The 16571-nt window shown below is 43.1% G+C and overlaps 1 protein-coding gene across 1 annotated transcript; it reads right to left on the minus strand.

Moving 5' to 3' along the window:
• Positions 1 to 15226: 15226 nt before the first annotated feature.
• Positions 15227 to 16243, minus strand: LOC120990763 (hydroxycarboxylic acid receptor 2-like). Its single transcript, XM_040419665.1, has one exon. It carries the CDS (start codon positions 16241 to 16243, stop codon positions 15227 to 15229), a length of 1017 nt encoding a protein of 338 aa, XP_040275599.1.
• Between the last annotated feature and the right edge of the window lie 328 nt (positions 16244 to 16571).

Here is a 16571-nt window from a genome sequence, read left to right on the forward strand (position 1 = left end):
GGCCATTCCGTTCTTAGGCAGGGCTATTTAGCCCAGGGCCAGGAACAGGGAAAGATTAGAATTCTTTTCTGTCCCCCCAGTTCAACCTGACCCGCACTTCTGGACAACTACAAGTATAATTGTTCATGTCATCAAGGATATATTCTCTTTTTTGTTCCTTTTCTATGTATGTCTGTGGGAGTTTTGTTATTTTATGCTATAATTAGATTAAAGGCTACGTTTTAAACAGGTCGTTCCCTGTGATTAATTAATGCACAGACTAGTAACCATTTCTGATCATAAATCATCTAATCTATTCCCCTTATTTCACAAGACCAGTATTCACTTCTACATACCGAATAGCAATCGGATGTCAACCTTCCCGTCAGTCCGTGTTACTGCTAGCAGAATGATGAAACGGTGGGACTCCCCCGGCCTAGGGGCTCGCTCAGCAGTCCCAAGGCACGCCAATTGACAAGGAGAGATTGCCGCCTATACTGCGCACGTTCTAGAAAAGGAGGGCGATGTCCGTGCACGGCTCCTTACTGACACGGGGGTGATGGGCAGAGAGCCCTTAACTGCTCCTTTCTGTGCCAAAGACATGTGGTAGAGTTAAAAAGAGGGAAAATGGCACTGAAGCAGCCTATAAGGGGTTAAGCACAGGTTAGTTCAGCTGCCAGAGGAGGTCCCCTAGCTTTCCTACATCTCTGCTTGCTGGCAGTGAATGGAAACCTTTAAGGTTGACATTGACAGACTGAATGTCCATGTCCAGCCACAGTTGCACAGTGAGCAGTACTAGAATATGGGCAATCTTTCCTCAAGAAACAACAGCAAACAAGAGGTTTTCATTCACTGACCGGCAAGCAGAGGGGTTGAGAATAAAGAGTAAAGCTCGTGTAGTATTATATTTTTAGCTGTTATATTTTTTCTTAATGTAAAAAAAAAAAAAAGCTGCCCTCCCCCACCCCCACTGTCATGCTGGTCCCGTCAACACGTGATGCCTGCTGATGTGGTCACTGGTTGCAGTGGCGACTCTCAAGTGATTGGCCTTTTAAGGAGTGCAGTGGGGATAGTTTTTTTGAACCCATTCTGTGTCACATATAGAATAATACTGGTTTGAAACCCCTTAAAGAAAAATATAAAAATTACTCCTTAAAGGGTTTGGATACACTAATTTCTGGACCTCAGACTGGCAGGACCTTTGTTGGTGATCATACCAAAACCAAACGTTTTCATGGAGAAACCCAAGACAAACAGCGGAGGCCGGGAAGCGAATGAGCCTGGACCCAGCACCTAGGGATTATCAACGCCAATCTGGCTAGTCTGACAGGTCATGGAAATTAGTGTACAACTCCTTAAACTGCGTGGGCTGTAGCTTAGAAAACCCCATGCTCCTAAGCATCCCAGCTATAGTATGTATTTTAAATTTGGCGACTAAAAATTTTATTTGGCTCCTATATTTTTCAGGTTAGGAGCCAATGCCTCCTTGATATTTTTTTTAGTCTGGAGCCCTGCAGCAAGTGAATGCATGCTTAATTGGATTCAGGTCAGGTGATTGACTTGGCCATTGCATAACATTCCACTTTTTTCCCTTAAAAAACTCTTTGGTTACTTTTGCAGTATGCTTTGGGTCATTGTCCGTCTGCACTGTGAAGCACCGTCCAATGAGTTCTGAAGCATTTGGCTGAATACGAGCAGATAATATTGCCCGAAACACTTCAGAATTCATCCTGCTGCTTTTGTCAGCAGTCACATCATCAATAAATACAAGAGAACCAGTTCCATTGGCAGCCATACATGCCCACGCCATGACACTATCACCACCATGCTTCACTGATGAGGTGGTATGCTTAGGATCATGAGAAGTTCATATCCTTCTCCATACTCTTCTCTTCCCATCACTCTGGTACAAGTTGATCTTGGTCTCATCTGTCCATAGGATATTGTTCCAGAACTGTGAAGGCTTTTTAGATGTTGTTTGGCAAACTCTAATCTGGCCTTCCTGTTTTTGAGGCTCACCAATGGTTTACATCTTGTGGTGAACCCTCTGTATTCACTCTGGTGAAGTCTTCTCTTGATTGTTGACTTTGACACACATACACCTACCTCCTGGAGAGTGTTCTTGATCTGGCCAACTGTTGTGAAGGGTGTTTTCTTAACCAGGGAAAGAATTCTTCGGTCATCCACCACAGTTGTTTTCCAAGGTCTACCGTTTTTTTTTTGGTGTTGCTGAGCTCACCGGTGCATTCCTTCTTTTTAAGAATATTCCAAACAGTTGTTTTGGCCATGCCTAATGTTTTTGCTATCTCTCTGATGTTTTTTTTTTTTTTTTTAGCCTAATGATGGCTTGTTTCACTGATAGTGACAGCTCTTTGGATCTCATCTTGAGAGTTGACAGCAACAGATTCCAAATGCAAATAGCACACTTGAAATTAACTTTGGACCTTTTATCTGCTCATTGTAATTGGGATAATGAGGGAATAACACACACCTGGCCATGGAACAACTGAGAAGCCAATTGTCCCATTACTTTTGGTTCCTTAACAAGTGGGAGGTACATATGCAAACTGTTGTAATTCCTACACCGTTCACCTGATTTGGATGTATATACCCTCAAATTAGAGCTGACAGTCTGCAGTTAAAGCACATCTTGTTAGTTTCATTTCAAATCCATTGTGGTGGTGTACAGAGCCAAAAATGTTAGAATTGGGTCGATGTCCCAATATTTATGGACCTGACTGTACGTTCTTCAGTGTGTTGGACTCTTTCTCGAAGGTTCTGCAGGTCTTGGCACAAAAGTCCCAGATCAATCTTGACTTCGTCTAGTTTCCCTGATAGAAATCTCTCCATCTTCACACACACATATTCAGTGGCGTACACACAATCCATGGGGCCCCTGTGCGAAACTGATCTATGGTGCCCCCTCCCCGTCACCCCCCCAACCTGCCTCCAAGCCCCCCCCCACTACCTCCCCTACTAGTGTTGTAACTATAGTGTAATGGGCCACAGTGCAAACATTTTTACAAAGAACCTGCAGATTTTCTTACTAAGGGCTTTTTTCGTGCGGGTAATCCGCTGCGTGAATGAGTGCCAAGCCCTATTCTGGACAGCAGAGACACGGAGCAGTAACATGATTGACTGTGATCTTTTTACTACAAAATCACGGTGACAACTTTATGTCTCTGTGATTTTGTAGTAAAAAGATCACAGAGAGGCACGGAGCATTACCAATCATGTTAATGCTCCGTGTCTCTGCTGTCCGGAACGGGGCTTGGCTGTCTTTCACGAAGTGGATTACCTGCACGGGATCCACTCCTGTTAAAGAGCCCTAAGCCCAATGCATGGCTCCACTCACCCAGTCCTAATAAAATCTGGTCCTACCTCATCCAGGGTGTCGCTGGTATCGGCGTGATGTCCGCTGGATCCAGAACAAGGTCCCTGTGCTGAGAAAAAAAGAATAATCACATAAGGAAGGGATGGTGACTGCCCCTGTGAAATCACCAGCAGGGGGCGCTGTGCTGGCCTGTAAGACTGAGCCATGCCAATGTATAGCAGGGTAATCTAGGACATTTCCCCTAAGTGCAACCACACAGTACTAATGCCCACCTTGTGGCCCCTCACAGTAGTTATGCCCACCTTTGTTCCTGTCACAGTAATTATGCCCAGATATGTGTCCCCTTACAGTAGTTATGCCAAATATGTGTCCCCTTACAGTAGTCATGCCCAGATATGTGCCCCCTCAAAGTGGTTATGCCAGATTATGTGGCCTCTCACAGTAGTAATGCCAGATTATGTGCCCCCTCACAGTAGTAATGCCAGACTATGTGCCCCTCACCTAGTAACGCCAGATTATGTGCCCCTCAAAGTAGTAATGCCAGATTATGTGCCCCTCACAATAGTTATGGCAGATTATGTGCCCCTTCACAGTATTTATGCTCAGTTATGTGCCCCCTCAAAGTAGATATGCCCAGATATGTGCCCCCTCAGAGTGGTTATGCCAGATTATGTGTCCCCTCACAGTAGTAATTCCAGATTATGTGCCCCTTCACAGTATTTATGCCCGGTTATGTGCCCCCTCAAAGTAAATATGCCCAGATATGTGTCCCCTCAGAGTGGTTATTCCAAATTATGTGCCCCTCACATTAGATATGCCCACATATGTGCCCCTCACATTGGTTATGCCAGATTACATGCCCCGTCACAGTAGTTATGCCTTCATATGTGCCCCCTTATAGTTATGCCTTTATATGTGCCCCCCTCACAGTAGTTATGCCACATTAGGTGCCCCCTCAAATTAGTTATGGCAGATTAGGTGCCCCCCTCAAATTAGTTATGGCAGATTAGGTGCCCCTCAGTAGAGATGCAAACTTTTGTGCCCCCTCACTCTAGTTGTGCCCATCAAACCCCCCCTGCCCCCCTGCCCCCCTGCCCCCAGTCTGCAGCGTTAGAAAAAAAAAATACACTTACTTACCTTCTTCCCTGATGAGAGGAGGCAGATTGCCGGGCTTTTAGGTCTCCTCCCGCAGCCAGCAGCGCGATCTGGGGCCAGCAGGGGGAGCTCCTGAGCTCTGAAGATCAGTGAAGCAGGGAGCAGAGAGGAACTGCCTAGCCGGGTGTGAGTGAGTGAGTGCGCTCCCCCCCTCTTCCTTGACCCTCTGTCCCCCCCCCCACCACCACCATATTATACATGTAATGGAGGCCCGAAATTGCCACTGTACTTCATGCCGGGCCCCATCAGAGCGCTCCATTACATGTGAGTACAGCGGGGGCCCTGCCAGCGGCCTGGGGGGGTCCACAGGCGGCCGGGCCCCCTGGAGTGCCGGGCACGGTCGCAACTGCGACCCTGGTATCTACGCCACTGGACATATTATATATATACACACACACACACCCTGTACACCTATGTACATATCCACACACATGTATGTATTTTATATATATCACATTGTGGGAAAAGCAGTAACCTTTATTCAATGCTGGGACTGTAGGATTGCTATCATTATGTTGATTTCTCTATGTAGTTATTTGACTGGAGGACTGATGAGATGACACCTGAGGTGTGTTGTCACTATGGCATCACATATAGGCAGGGATGTCATGTGATCACTCCTCTGAAGATGCTTTGCTGTGATGCATGCTGGGATTTGTACTTTCACTTTGCAGCTGCTCCACCCACACAGCCTTTCATTAATGGGAGCATGCTATGCTAAATGCAGTAGAAAAATGATATATATATATATATATATATATATATATATATACACACAGTATATCTGTCATGATACAAATTCCTCTTGGCTTTAGTTATTGTCTGGGGCACTTTATTGTTTTTTATACTTATGGTGGCCAACCTCTTACGCCCAGAAGGTTCTTTCAGGATACCTCTGGATGTGTAATTCAATATTCACAAACAGACACAAAGGGGCACATTTATTAAGACATAAAAGAGCAAATTAATGAAAAGAGAAGACAACTTATAAGCTCTAAAATACCAATTATGACATATAACAATACTAATTAAAATCAAACTATACAGTAACAGATAACATACAATAATGGCTGTGAAAAGTTAGTCAATAATAATAACAAACTGATGTTACTTAGCCAAGTAAAGCTTAGGCAGTAATAAACTGTTACTTAGCTGATCTTACGGTACGCATATCCTTCAGCTTGGTTTACCAGAAAAGGAGTCCCGTGTCCAGCATGGACTTTTCTAATGAAGTGATTGAAGAAGGGAATCAGTCCTAGGCGCACAATGTGAGCTGGCCCATAGGAGAGACTCATTCATTGTTGTATCAGGAGCGGACAAAGACAGCAAAGGGCTCCTGTGCAAAGACCCTGTGAGAGACGTCTTGCTTGAGAGTGAGCTCTTCATGATCTTCCTCAGAGGTATTTGTAGTAGCCGCTGAATCTGATGTGGTGCTTGTCCTGGTAAGCACATTCCGCTGCGGCAGAGGTGACCGTGTGCCGCCATCTTGTTGTCTGGCAAATTCTCGCAATTTTTCAGTAGTGCTTTGTGTTTTTTTGCAGCCCTATTATTATATCAGATTAGTAGCCAGTGTATATTAGGTGAAACTGACCTAGGACTTTGAATGGCACAATTTATTTGCTCTTATGATAAATCTGCTAGTCCTGTCAAAGGATGTGCTCCCCTGTTTTTTTTTGTGCCTCTGTAAGTGATCTTCAGATCTTATATACAGCCAAGCAGTCTACAGTGTTCTCTTTAGGGACTCTATTCAAGAGATTATGCCTGTACTGTGTGGGAAGGGGTATTGACCGTGCCTCAGTCTTAGGAGCCTGCTTATCTCTGAGCTTCTTCCTCCTTCCACGCTGCTGGGGAGCCACTAAGATGGCCGACTGGCGGGAAATTGAGGGGGACTGCAAGGTTGGCTGGGCTCTCTACCTCCGCTGTTATTGCTCTGCCCTTCGCTGCCCGATCCTTTCCCCCTTTCTCTCACCCAGTCTAATATGCTCGGCAAACCACAGGTCTATCTCCCGCGCCGTGCTCACTGCGCACTTGGTCCGGCTCCCGGCCCTCTCCTGATGCAGTTCCCAGCGAAGCACTCTCGGTGCTCTGAGCAAGGTGGGACCGATACGTGCTTCTTAGGTCCCTTTCACACGGGCAAGTTTTCCGCGTGGGTGCAATGCGTGAGGTGAACACATTGCACCCGCACTGAATCCGGACCCATTCACTTCAATGGGGCTGTGGAGATGAGCGGTGATTTTCACACATCACTTGTGCGTTGCGTGAAAATCGCAGCATGTTCTATATTCAGCGTTTTTTAAGCAACTCAGGCCCCATAGAAATGAAAAGGGCTGTGTGAAAATCGCAAGCATCCGCAAGCAAGTGCGGATGTGGTGCGATTTTCACGCATGGTTGCTAGGAGATGATAGGGGTGAGCAATCCCGGACCCCATTAAAGTAAATTCAGTGTATTATTTTCCCTTATAATATGGTTATAAGGGAAAATAATAGCATTCTTAATACAGAATGCTTACTAAAATGTCGATTGAGGGGTTAAAAAATAAAAAAAAATTACTCACCTTATCCACTTGATCACGCAGCCGGCATCGTCTTCTTTCTTCTTCTTTCAGGACCTGTAAAAGGACCTTTGATGATGTAATCGGTGACGTCAGAGCAGGTCCTGCTGAATGAAGATAGAAGGATCTGACGATCGTCTTGTGCAAGGGCTCGTTTTTTACAGGAAGTGTTGACGTTTTTATTGGTAACATTTTTGGGTACATATGATTTTTTGATCATTCATTATTACACTTTATGGGGCAAGGTGACCAAAAAATTGGTTGTTTTGGCGCGGTTTTTATTTATTTATTTTTACAGCATTTATCTGGGGGATTAGTTCAGGTGACTTTTTTATAGCGCAGATCATTACGGACGTGGCAATACCTAATATGTCAACTTTTTCTTATTTATTTAAGTTTTACACAATAATAGAATTTTTGAAACCGAAATAATGATGTTTTAGTGTATCCATAGTCTGAGAGCCATAGCTTCTTTATTTCTTGACCGATTGTCTTAGGTAAGGTCTCATTTTTTGCGGGATGAGGTGATGGTTTGATAGCTACTATTTTGGGGGCTGTATGCCTTTTTGATTGCTTGGTGTTGCAATTTTTGTGATGTAAGGTGAAAATTTTACACTGTTTTATTTTTTTATTTTTTACGGTGTCGTGATATTTTTTTTAGAGCAGGTTGTTACAAATGCGGCAATACCTAATATGTCTACTTATTTTTTTATTAGCTTTTTTATTTTTTGACCGATTGTCTTAGGTAGCATATAATTTTTTGCGGGATGAGGTGAAATTGGTACTATTTTGGGGGCATACGCTTGCTGTTGCAATTTTTGTGATGTAAGGTGATGTAAGGTGACAAAAATTGCTTTTTTTTACACCGTTTTTATTTTAATTTTTTTACGATGTTCACCTCAAGGGTTAGGTCATGTGATATTTTTATAGAGCTGGTTATTATGGATGAGGCGATACCTAATATGTATATTTTTTTTTAATGTATTTCACTTTAGCACAAAATCAGCAGTTTTGAAACAAAAAATTATGTTTTAGTGTCTCCATGTTCTGAGAGCTATAGTTTTTTTATATTTTTTTGGGCGATTGTCTTAGGTAGGGGCAAATTTTTTGCAGAATGAGGTGACAGTTTTATTGATACCATTTTGTGGGACATACGCCTTTTTGATCGCTTGGTTTTGCACTTTTTGTGATGTAAGGTGCCCAAAAAATTTTTATGGTGTTTATCGGACAGGGTGGATCATGTAATATATTTATAGAGCTGGTCATTAAGGATGCGCCGATACCTAATATGTGTGTGGGGGGTTTCTGTTTTTTATTAAAAAAATAAGGGGAAAGGGGTGTGTTTTTTTCTTTTTTTTGCTTAAAAAGTAATTTTTTTCTTTACTTTATTTCTGATGTTCACTTTTGGGGGTCTGATCCCCTCTGCAATGCATTACAATACAGCTGTATTGTAATGCATTGCTTGTTCGTGTACTACAGTGAGTAGTACACTAACAGGTTGCCTAGGAGACCCAGCCTGAGGCTGGATCTCCTGGGCACCCGTAGAAGGCAGGTCCGGATGCCGTGCAAGGCATTGAGCAACCTCTGCACGGCATCAGGCTGCCTTCTGACACATCGAGTCCCCGCCACAGCAGCGCTGGGTCTCGATGCGCTCCCTCATCCGACACAAACCCCTTCTATGTCGCAGTTAGTGCGGACTGCAGCATAGAAGGGGTTAATCTGCCGACACCAGTTTTTACAGCGATGCCGGCGGATACAGAAGGGGCCCGGCTACCAGGGACTATTACGTCAAATTGCAGGAACGAAGTGGCTTCCATGACGTAATAGTACATAATGTGTCGGGAAGGGGTTAAATGCATGTTTGTGTATTTTTTGTAGACAAGAAAATGTTTACATTCATAAAGCATTTGCAAAATTAAAAATGTGTGGCTAAATGTAGCAATTGGGAAAGGATTATCTGCTCTTCTTTCCTCTGCTCCTCCTCATGGGTTAGAGGCAGATTACCTTTCTTCTCTTCTGCTCTTGCACAGAAGACTTAATTGCCTTCCTCCCCCTTTTTGCTGCTTCAACATAGACTTCTACTCAAGAACAGATGTAAGCAGGATGACATTGTTTATGGAGTATTTGCACTATTGACCAATTTGGTGACCCGCAAAAGTCTGCTGATTTGTCAGGAATCCCTTTCACTGTATTTCTACTATGTTACATGAGGTGATCATTGATAGATCTGTATAGCTCAGGCAATCTGTCCACTATTTGGAAGGCGGGATTCAATCACACATAACGTGGAAGGCCTTTCTGTCACTAAAGATTCAGCAAATAATTTTTAGCACCTGCTAAAATGGGAGTACATTTTCCAGGCTTGCTGGGCACTTCTTGGAATTCCCATAAAACTAAATTCAGAGAACCACGCATGTGAGGCCACGTTCTTATTGACAGCAGACAAGGGTCAAAGGATCCCCATTCTGGAAACAGGTGCAGGTCCCAGAGGTGGATCTTAGTCTATCAGACTTGGTAAATCAACTGACGGAACCATATACCACTGCAACATAACCTTGTAGGCAGCTTCAACAAGAGATACAGGGGCGGATTGGGAACTGAAAGTGGCCTTGGAAAAAAACCTAAAAGTGACCCCATGTTGTAGGTGGGTTCAAACTGACAGAAGACGGGCCAAAACAAGTAGGCGGGGACAACCGAATTAGGTGGAGCCTTCAATACTGTAGTGCAGCACATAATACCGCCTTAGCATAACGAAATACCACAGGACAGCACAAAATACTGCTGTCCTCACCACAGTATTCAACTGTATCACCATCATGAGGACAGTAATACAGTTGAGTTCAGCAGGGCACCTGTGGCCGTTGAGCATCAGATCATTATGTAGCTGGCCTGTGGCCATCAAGCACTGGCGGATCCAGGGGGAGCAACGGGGCAATTGCCCCCCCCCGAGCTGGCGTTGCGGTCCTGGTGAAAAGTAGGGGGTGGCGAGCACAGGGAGTGTGGAAGCTCTCATCTCCATAGTCATCTGTATCGCTGTCCTCAGGACAGCGATACAGATGGCTGTGCTGCGGCGGGGCAGGGGAGGGAGAGCCGTGTCCCTTCCCTGTGTCTCTGATAGACTGCCGGCACTAGGCCGGCAGCCTATCAGAGGCCGGTGCAGGTGGCGCGATGACGTCATCGCGCCGCCTGAGCCATACAGCGCGGGACACAGGCCAGAAGAGGCCTGCATCGCATTGCTGACATGGAGGTTAGTATAAGTGTATTTTTTTTTATATGTACAATTACAATACTTTTATTGGCACATGATGGGTGGGGGACTCTTGTTACTGGCACATGATGGGGTGGCCTCTTTTTACTAGCACATGATGGGGGGGCTCTTGTTACTGGCACATGATGGGTGGGAGGCTCTTGTTACTGGCACATGATTGGGGGGCCTCTTGTTACTGGCACATGATTGGGGGGCATCTATGGGGGCACATTTTACTGCCACATTATTAGGGGGCATCTATGGGGGCACTTATTACTGGCACATTATTGGGGGTACTTTTTATTGGAACATTATTGGGGGCACTTTTTACTGGCACATTATTGGTGGGCACGATAGGGGCATCTACTGAGGCCACAAAGAAGGGGTATTTTATATGGGGGGCTCTGTACAGTTGCATTTTATACTGGAACACATTATGGTGGGTACTGTGGGGGAGAGGAGTACTATGGGGTCATCTACTGGGGGCACTATGAAGGGGTATTTTATACTTGCAAATTATGGGGGACACTGAGGGCATCTACTGGGGCACTATATATGGGGCATTTTATACTGGTACATTATGGGGGGCACTAGGAGGAAGGGGGGAGAGGAGCACTATGGGGGCATTAACTGGGGGCACTATATAGGGGTATTTTATACTGGCACATTATGGGGGCACTATGGGGACATTAGCTCAACTGGGGGCATTACAAGAGGGTATTTTTTTCACTGTAACATTATAAGGAGAATTATTTATATGGGGGGGGCATTATGGTGGGCTTTATTACTCCCCCATGGTATGAGCCCCCTAGTAGCAGCACCAGCCTCTCCCTGCTCTGCGACCCCATTGCCCCTTCTCCAAATCCTTATTATGAAATCCTTCTCATTAGGATAAAACACAACATCAGCTCCACCGAGCCCCCCAGCCAAAGTGTTGAAGTGGTGTTCAAGATCCCCAAGGGCCAAGCCAAGTAATTGTACGTTTTCATGTGAAATATGTTTGTTATACACATATAGCATACACTGTGCCACACAATACACAGAATACCGCTACACTGTGTAGTCTGTTCTATAAGCACCATTGTTTTGTGGCGGCGGACAGAAAATAATCTGGAAGTTCCCCTCCCGAGACCAGGCTCTGGATCCGCCACTGCCATCAAGAGGGCTTGAGTGGCCCCCTGGACATCGGCCAACGGGGAAATTTCCCTGTAGGGTCTATGGCTAATCTGCCCCTGAAGAAACATCACATATTAAAGGGCATATGTCAGCAGATTTGTACCTATGAAACTGGCTGATCTGTTGCATGTGTGCAGTGGCCAGGTTTTGGGTGGCCCCAACACTACGCTAAGTCCCCTGGACACAGTTGAGGTGTCACCATGTGTTGCTGCTCTCCGTAAGGAATGGTAAGGCATGGTAGACTCCAATGGGAAATAAGTCCAGAGAGTCAGGGTCTGCAGTTAACCAGTGTGTTTCTTTATTGGAGGAATTCGGGTACAAAACAATATGGGCGAGGCATAGGGCTGGTTTCTCCAGTCTCCTCCCTGGCAGAAAAAGGGTTTGATGCTGAGGAAAGGCCTGAGCTAGCTATCTCTTTCTCTCTGAAGGTTGGTCCCCTTGCCAAAGGGTGGAGGCCCATGGTCGGTAGCTCCTTGTTCACAGGGCTGGTGACCCATGGTCTGTGGCTCAACGTCCCCATCTCGGTGTCTTCTTCTGGTAACTCCTGTAGACTGGCATGAGTCTCTCCCTCCAAGCACTCATCCCTAAATGCAGAACACTAGGGACTGCTCTCCTTATATACCATTTCTAGCTAGACTGGAACTTTCTAGTGGGAGGGGTGGAGTGGAGAAACTCAGCACAAACAATTACAAATTTACCACTGCCTTCTGGCGTAGACTTACATTAGAGCTTCAGTTATACTCAATGGCAATGACACAGCAGTTTTTCCAGACAAAAACTATTTTCCAGACATAACAACATAGCTAAAACCAGAAATTCAAAAGGTCAGTTTGGTGGTAAACAAATCTGGCTTTTCCCCCCAAAACATGCTGTTCTTTAAACCCTATGGCAGCAGTGAAAAATTACCAGCTTCTCATTTAAAGTCCCATAAGTCTCTCAGCATTCATAAACCCTTTCCACAGGACCTGGTAAATACACTGCAAATAAACTAGATATATATCACAACATACATTAAAAAAACTGTTACACGGTATTAAACAGTGCACGTTAACCCTTTCAAGTGGAAAAAAAAGTAAGAAGGGGAAATAGGCAAATTTCCACAAATGTCCAGACTTCAAAGTACCCCTGCTCCTGTTGACAACCTTGAAGGGAGTGTCATCAGAAAATTTACTGTTAGGACTCCTTCACACACAGTTTTGACCCTGGCATTTTTTGGCCAAAAAAAAGCCTCAAAAACACCTGATTTATTTAGTGTGTTTGTAACTTTTTTTTTTTTTTTTGCCCATACAATCTTTACAGGAAATTATGTGCTCCATGTGATGTCACTTTCTCTGAAAAGCTATATGGGGAAAAAAACAATAATTGAAGAAAAACACCAGACAATCAGGGAAAAACTGACAGACTCAGTGCTTATTATGATTTTAAAAAAAGAGAAGCAATTGACCCAGAAAAGCATCTCAAGGGTCAAAAAATACCACTATAAAAAAGGGTTTTTGTCTTGTGTTTAATATTTCCCATAGACTTCCATATAACATGACACCCTCCCAAAAAAAAACTAAGAAACAAAAAACCCTATGTGTAACAATACCCTGTAGGACTAGCTCAACCAAATGTAATGATACCTTACAATTAGCTACCCATTGATTTATTCTGGAGGAAATGTACTCCATATAAAAATTAGCAGTTAAAGGGGTTATTCGGGTTGTGCTGCAATCCCATTGGGCGCCCACCTCTGGAATCACGTGCCGTACATTGGGCATGTGATTCTAGCCAGACATTAGAACCTGCAGCGAATGTATGACTCTGAATCTCACGTTAGTCCTGTGGTGAGAGATTCAGACTCACCCATGCCCTTCAGGTTCTAACCCCAGGGTAGGATCACCTTCCCAATGTATGGCCCATGATCTTGGAAGTGACTGGCACACAGGATTGCAGTGCACCCCGAATAACCCCTTTAAGTGCACCATTGCTCCTCCTGCCTTTTCTGCCAGCCCTCCCTCTGCTTCTTGATTGTCAGGGCCAGATGACATGACACTGCAGGAACCTGTCCTGTCAATTAAGAAGGAAAGGGAGAAGCTGGCAGAAAAGGCAGAAAGAGCAAGGGTGCACAAAGTGGCTTGGAGCTGCCGTCAGTGCACTTAACTGTTCATTTGCATTTGGATTAAAGTACTTTTTTTCTGCAGAATGAATCTACGGGAGTTGACCCCCCTAATGCATTTAAAACAGCTTTCATTCTTTTGAAAAAGGCTTTCTACAAGATTTTGGAGTGTCTGTGGAAGCTTTGTACCACTCCATTTAATGCTTGGCATTGTGCGTGGTGATAAGGCTTGCTCAGCCATGAAAACCCATGACAAGAAGCAAATGGTGCACAGTTTTTGTGCTGATATTAATGCCAACATACGGTACATAAATACAGTTAGTATTGACTGTAAAATAGTTTAGAGTATTGAACAAGAAATATTTTAACATGGCATGCAAAACTTCAGAATAATTGAATCCACCTTGTTACATTGTTACCACAAACATCCTGTTTACTACCTTAGAGTTCTGCCTGTCACGCATGGCTGCTCATTTGACTAGTGGCATGTCGGTAAACAAATTTTCCATTAGTAAAAAGGTTCTTCAGTGGAAATCATAACCAAAGTTCATAAAAGCAACAAAGCTTTAGGACAACCAAAGAGCTTGGAATTGAATACATTGAGTATTGTCATTTACTTATAGCAGACAAAAGTTATACAATATTTCCACTTAAAGTTAGAGAAAGAAACACGCAAAACTTGTCAGTAAATCCGGTATGTCCTTGTGAGTTGTCATCGTCTGTAATGTTATAGCTGCTTCTTCCATAGGCTCTTTTCCACAGTGCTTACAGTAAGTTTCTGCCATTACACCCATATTGTTTGTTGAACTTTGTAAGACTCTTAAATGGCAAATCTACCTAGTTCTACAGCAACATCTTTTTATTTTTATTTCAAATGTTAAAGATGCTGAGTCCACAAACATCTATTGAAACACAGCCTGCATTAAATGCATGCAAAATGACATTTAAAAAAAAATAATATGTATCTAATATAAATGCTGTTAAGGGAACATTTCTTCACTCTTAAAATGCAGCCACATGTTTGCTATAAATGTTCACATTTTGTGGAATCTTTCTGGATGGAAATTCCATGGCTAAATCTATACAGAATCCACAATAATCGCATGTGTTGGAACACTTCAGCACAGAATAATGACCACTCCGCAGTTTTTATGATCTGCAGTATGTCCAGTTTTGACACAAATTTCACCATGAAAAGTAGGGTATTAGCGCCATTAAACTTCAAAATGGCTAGTTTGCATGTGAATCTGCGATGTTGTCCTCAAAATCCATACAGGCATTGCCTAATGAAAGTCCTTACCTTGTGAATATAGTCCATGTTTTCAAACATGAGTTAAATCATAGAAAGCAAATGAATTCCAAAATATGTAGAAGTTCTAAAAAATAATGTAAGCACTGTGCTAAGGTTTTTGGTTGTTGTAATTCATGTTTAAACATAACTAGAAAAAAAGTATTTGTGTTCTTTGCATATTCTTTTTAGGATTGGGTGAAGAAGGGTTGCCAGCCGTCCAGTTTACAAAAACGGATGTGTCCATGATTTATTTTTATTTTTTTAGGCTGGAGGTGATTTTAGGATAACTTGTTTAGGAAAAAGAAAAAATCTAGTTGGTAACCTTGGGGTGAAACCATACAGATAGCAACCCCATCCAAATTCCTTTGTTTGAGCTTGAAAGAGTATACAGTGTATCAATTAGGAAAATCAGATTTTGGACAAGCAGAGGGTCTTAGTCTAAGTTTAAGGATCATTGTGAAATAATAAGTTCTTAATGAAGGATTTGAAAGGTAATACAATAAAGGATTGCACATACTGTTCATGTAAGTAAAGCACATAGTGATAAAGAAAGCTGTTTCCATAGATTTGTAGATACTGCAATTGCTGTGTTGTGGAGTCTCCTGGAGCCTTATGATTTCAATTCTGGAGGACACACTTGGTAAAAAGCATATAAAAAAGACAAATCCAACCAATATGATACATTTGACAGCCCTTTTAATCTTTGAATCCTTGTTCATATTCCTCTGTCTAAGCTTCCAGATGATGCTATACGAACAAAATAGGACAATGCACAAAGGGAGAAAAAACTCAATAATGAAAAGGAGGTCATGCCAATACGTGTCAGCAGGACACACAATAAAACTGTCACAATATGCCTCCCTGAATATGTTGCCACCAGTGTGGTCTTTAGTGAGAATAAACACAGTCACCAATATCGCAATAAGCCAAACAGAACAAGCAACAACAATAGCATTCTTGATAGAAATGGAGTTGACCATATGGTGCGGATGGACTACTTTAAAATATCGATCCAAACCCACGAGTGTAAGAAAGAAGATACTTCCTGCCCTGTTCATGGCAAGCACAAAAAGCATTATTCTGCATGGGATATCTCCGTAAATCCAGGTCTTCTGCTTCCGATAATAGTCTATTCTGAATGGTAGGCAGATAATCAAGAAGAAATCAGCTACTGACAGGTTGAAGAGATATACTGTGCTGGATTTCCAAGACTTGACACTAAATAAGAAAGCCCATAAGGCAGTTCCATTAAGGATAGATCCTAGCAAAACAATTATGATTAAAATTGCAGGGAGCACATTAGCTAGTATAGGGTCCTCAAAAAAGCAACAGGTGTTATTGCTCTGGTTAAAAATTAAATGAGATCCATATGATGGCATGGTATAAATCTTCTTATTTTCATGTGCTAACATAATGCATAAGCTGCCTGTTCTCTTCGGGAAACTGGATGATATTCGGAGAGGGACAGATAAAGAGGGTTGTGAAGCTTCCTTGAGAAGGCTCTGTGATTCTAGGCATGTTTGCATATCTAAATTTAGTGTCTGTGTGCCATAACAAACAAACAGTTCTCACACTCTGGTGATAAATCTATTTAAATGTGGTAATAAAAATACTACCCAGTGCACATTTTTCTGAGATAATAGCTGCTTAGCAAGGCAAAACCATTTCACAATTATATCTTGTGCATAATGCTGTTAGATATCTGTTTGCCTAGCAAAGTGCCAACATATGTTCAACAAT

The sequence above is a fragment of the Bufo bufo genome, chromosome 2 (genome assembly GCF_905171765.1).
Source record: "Bufo bufo chromosome 2, aBufBuf1.1, whole genome shotgun sequence".
Lineage (NCBI taxonomy): Eukaryota > Metazoa > Chordata > Amphibia > Anura > Bufonidae > Bufo > Bufo bufo.

Bases quoted from the DNA above. Each gene is read 5' to 3' on its own strand.
- LOC120990763 (XM_040419665.1), bottom strand. From the start codon at position 16,243: ATGTTAGCACATGAAAATAAGAAGATTTATACCATGCCATCATATGGA.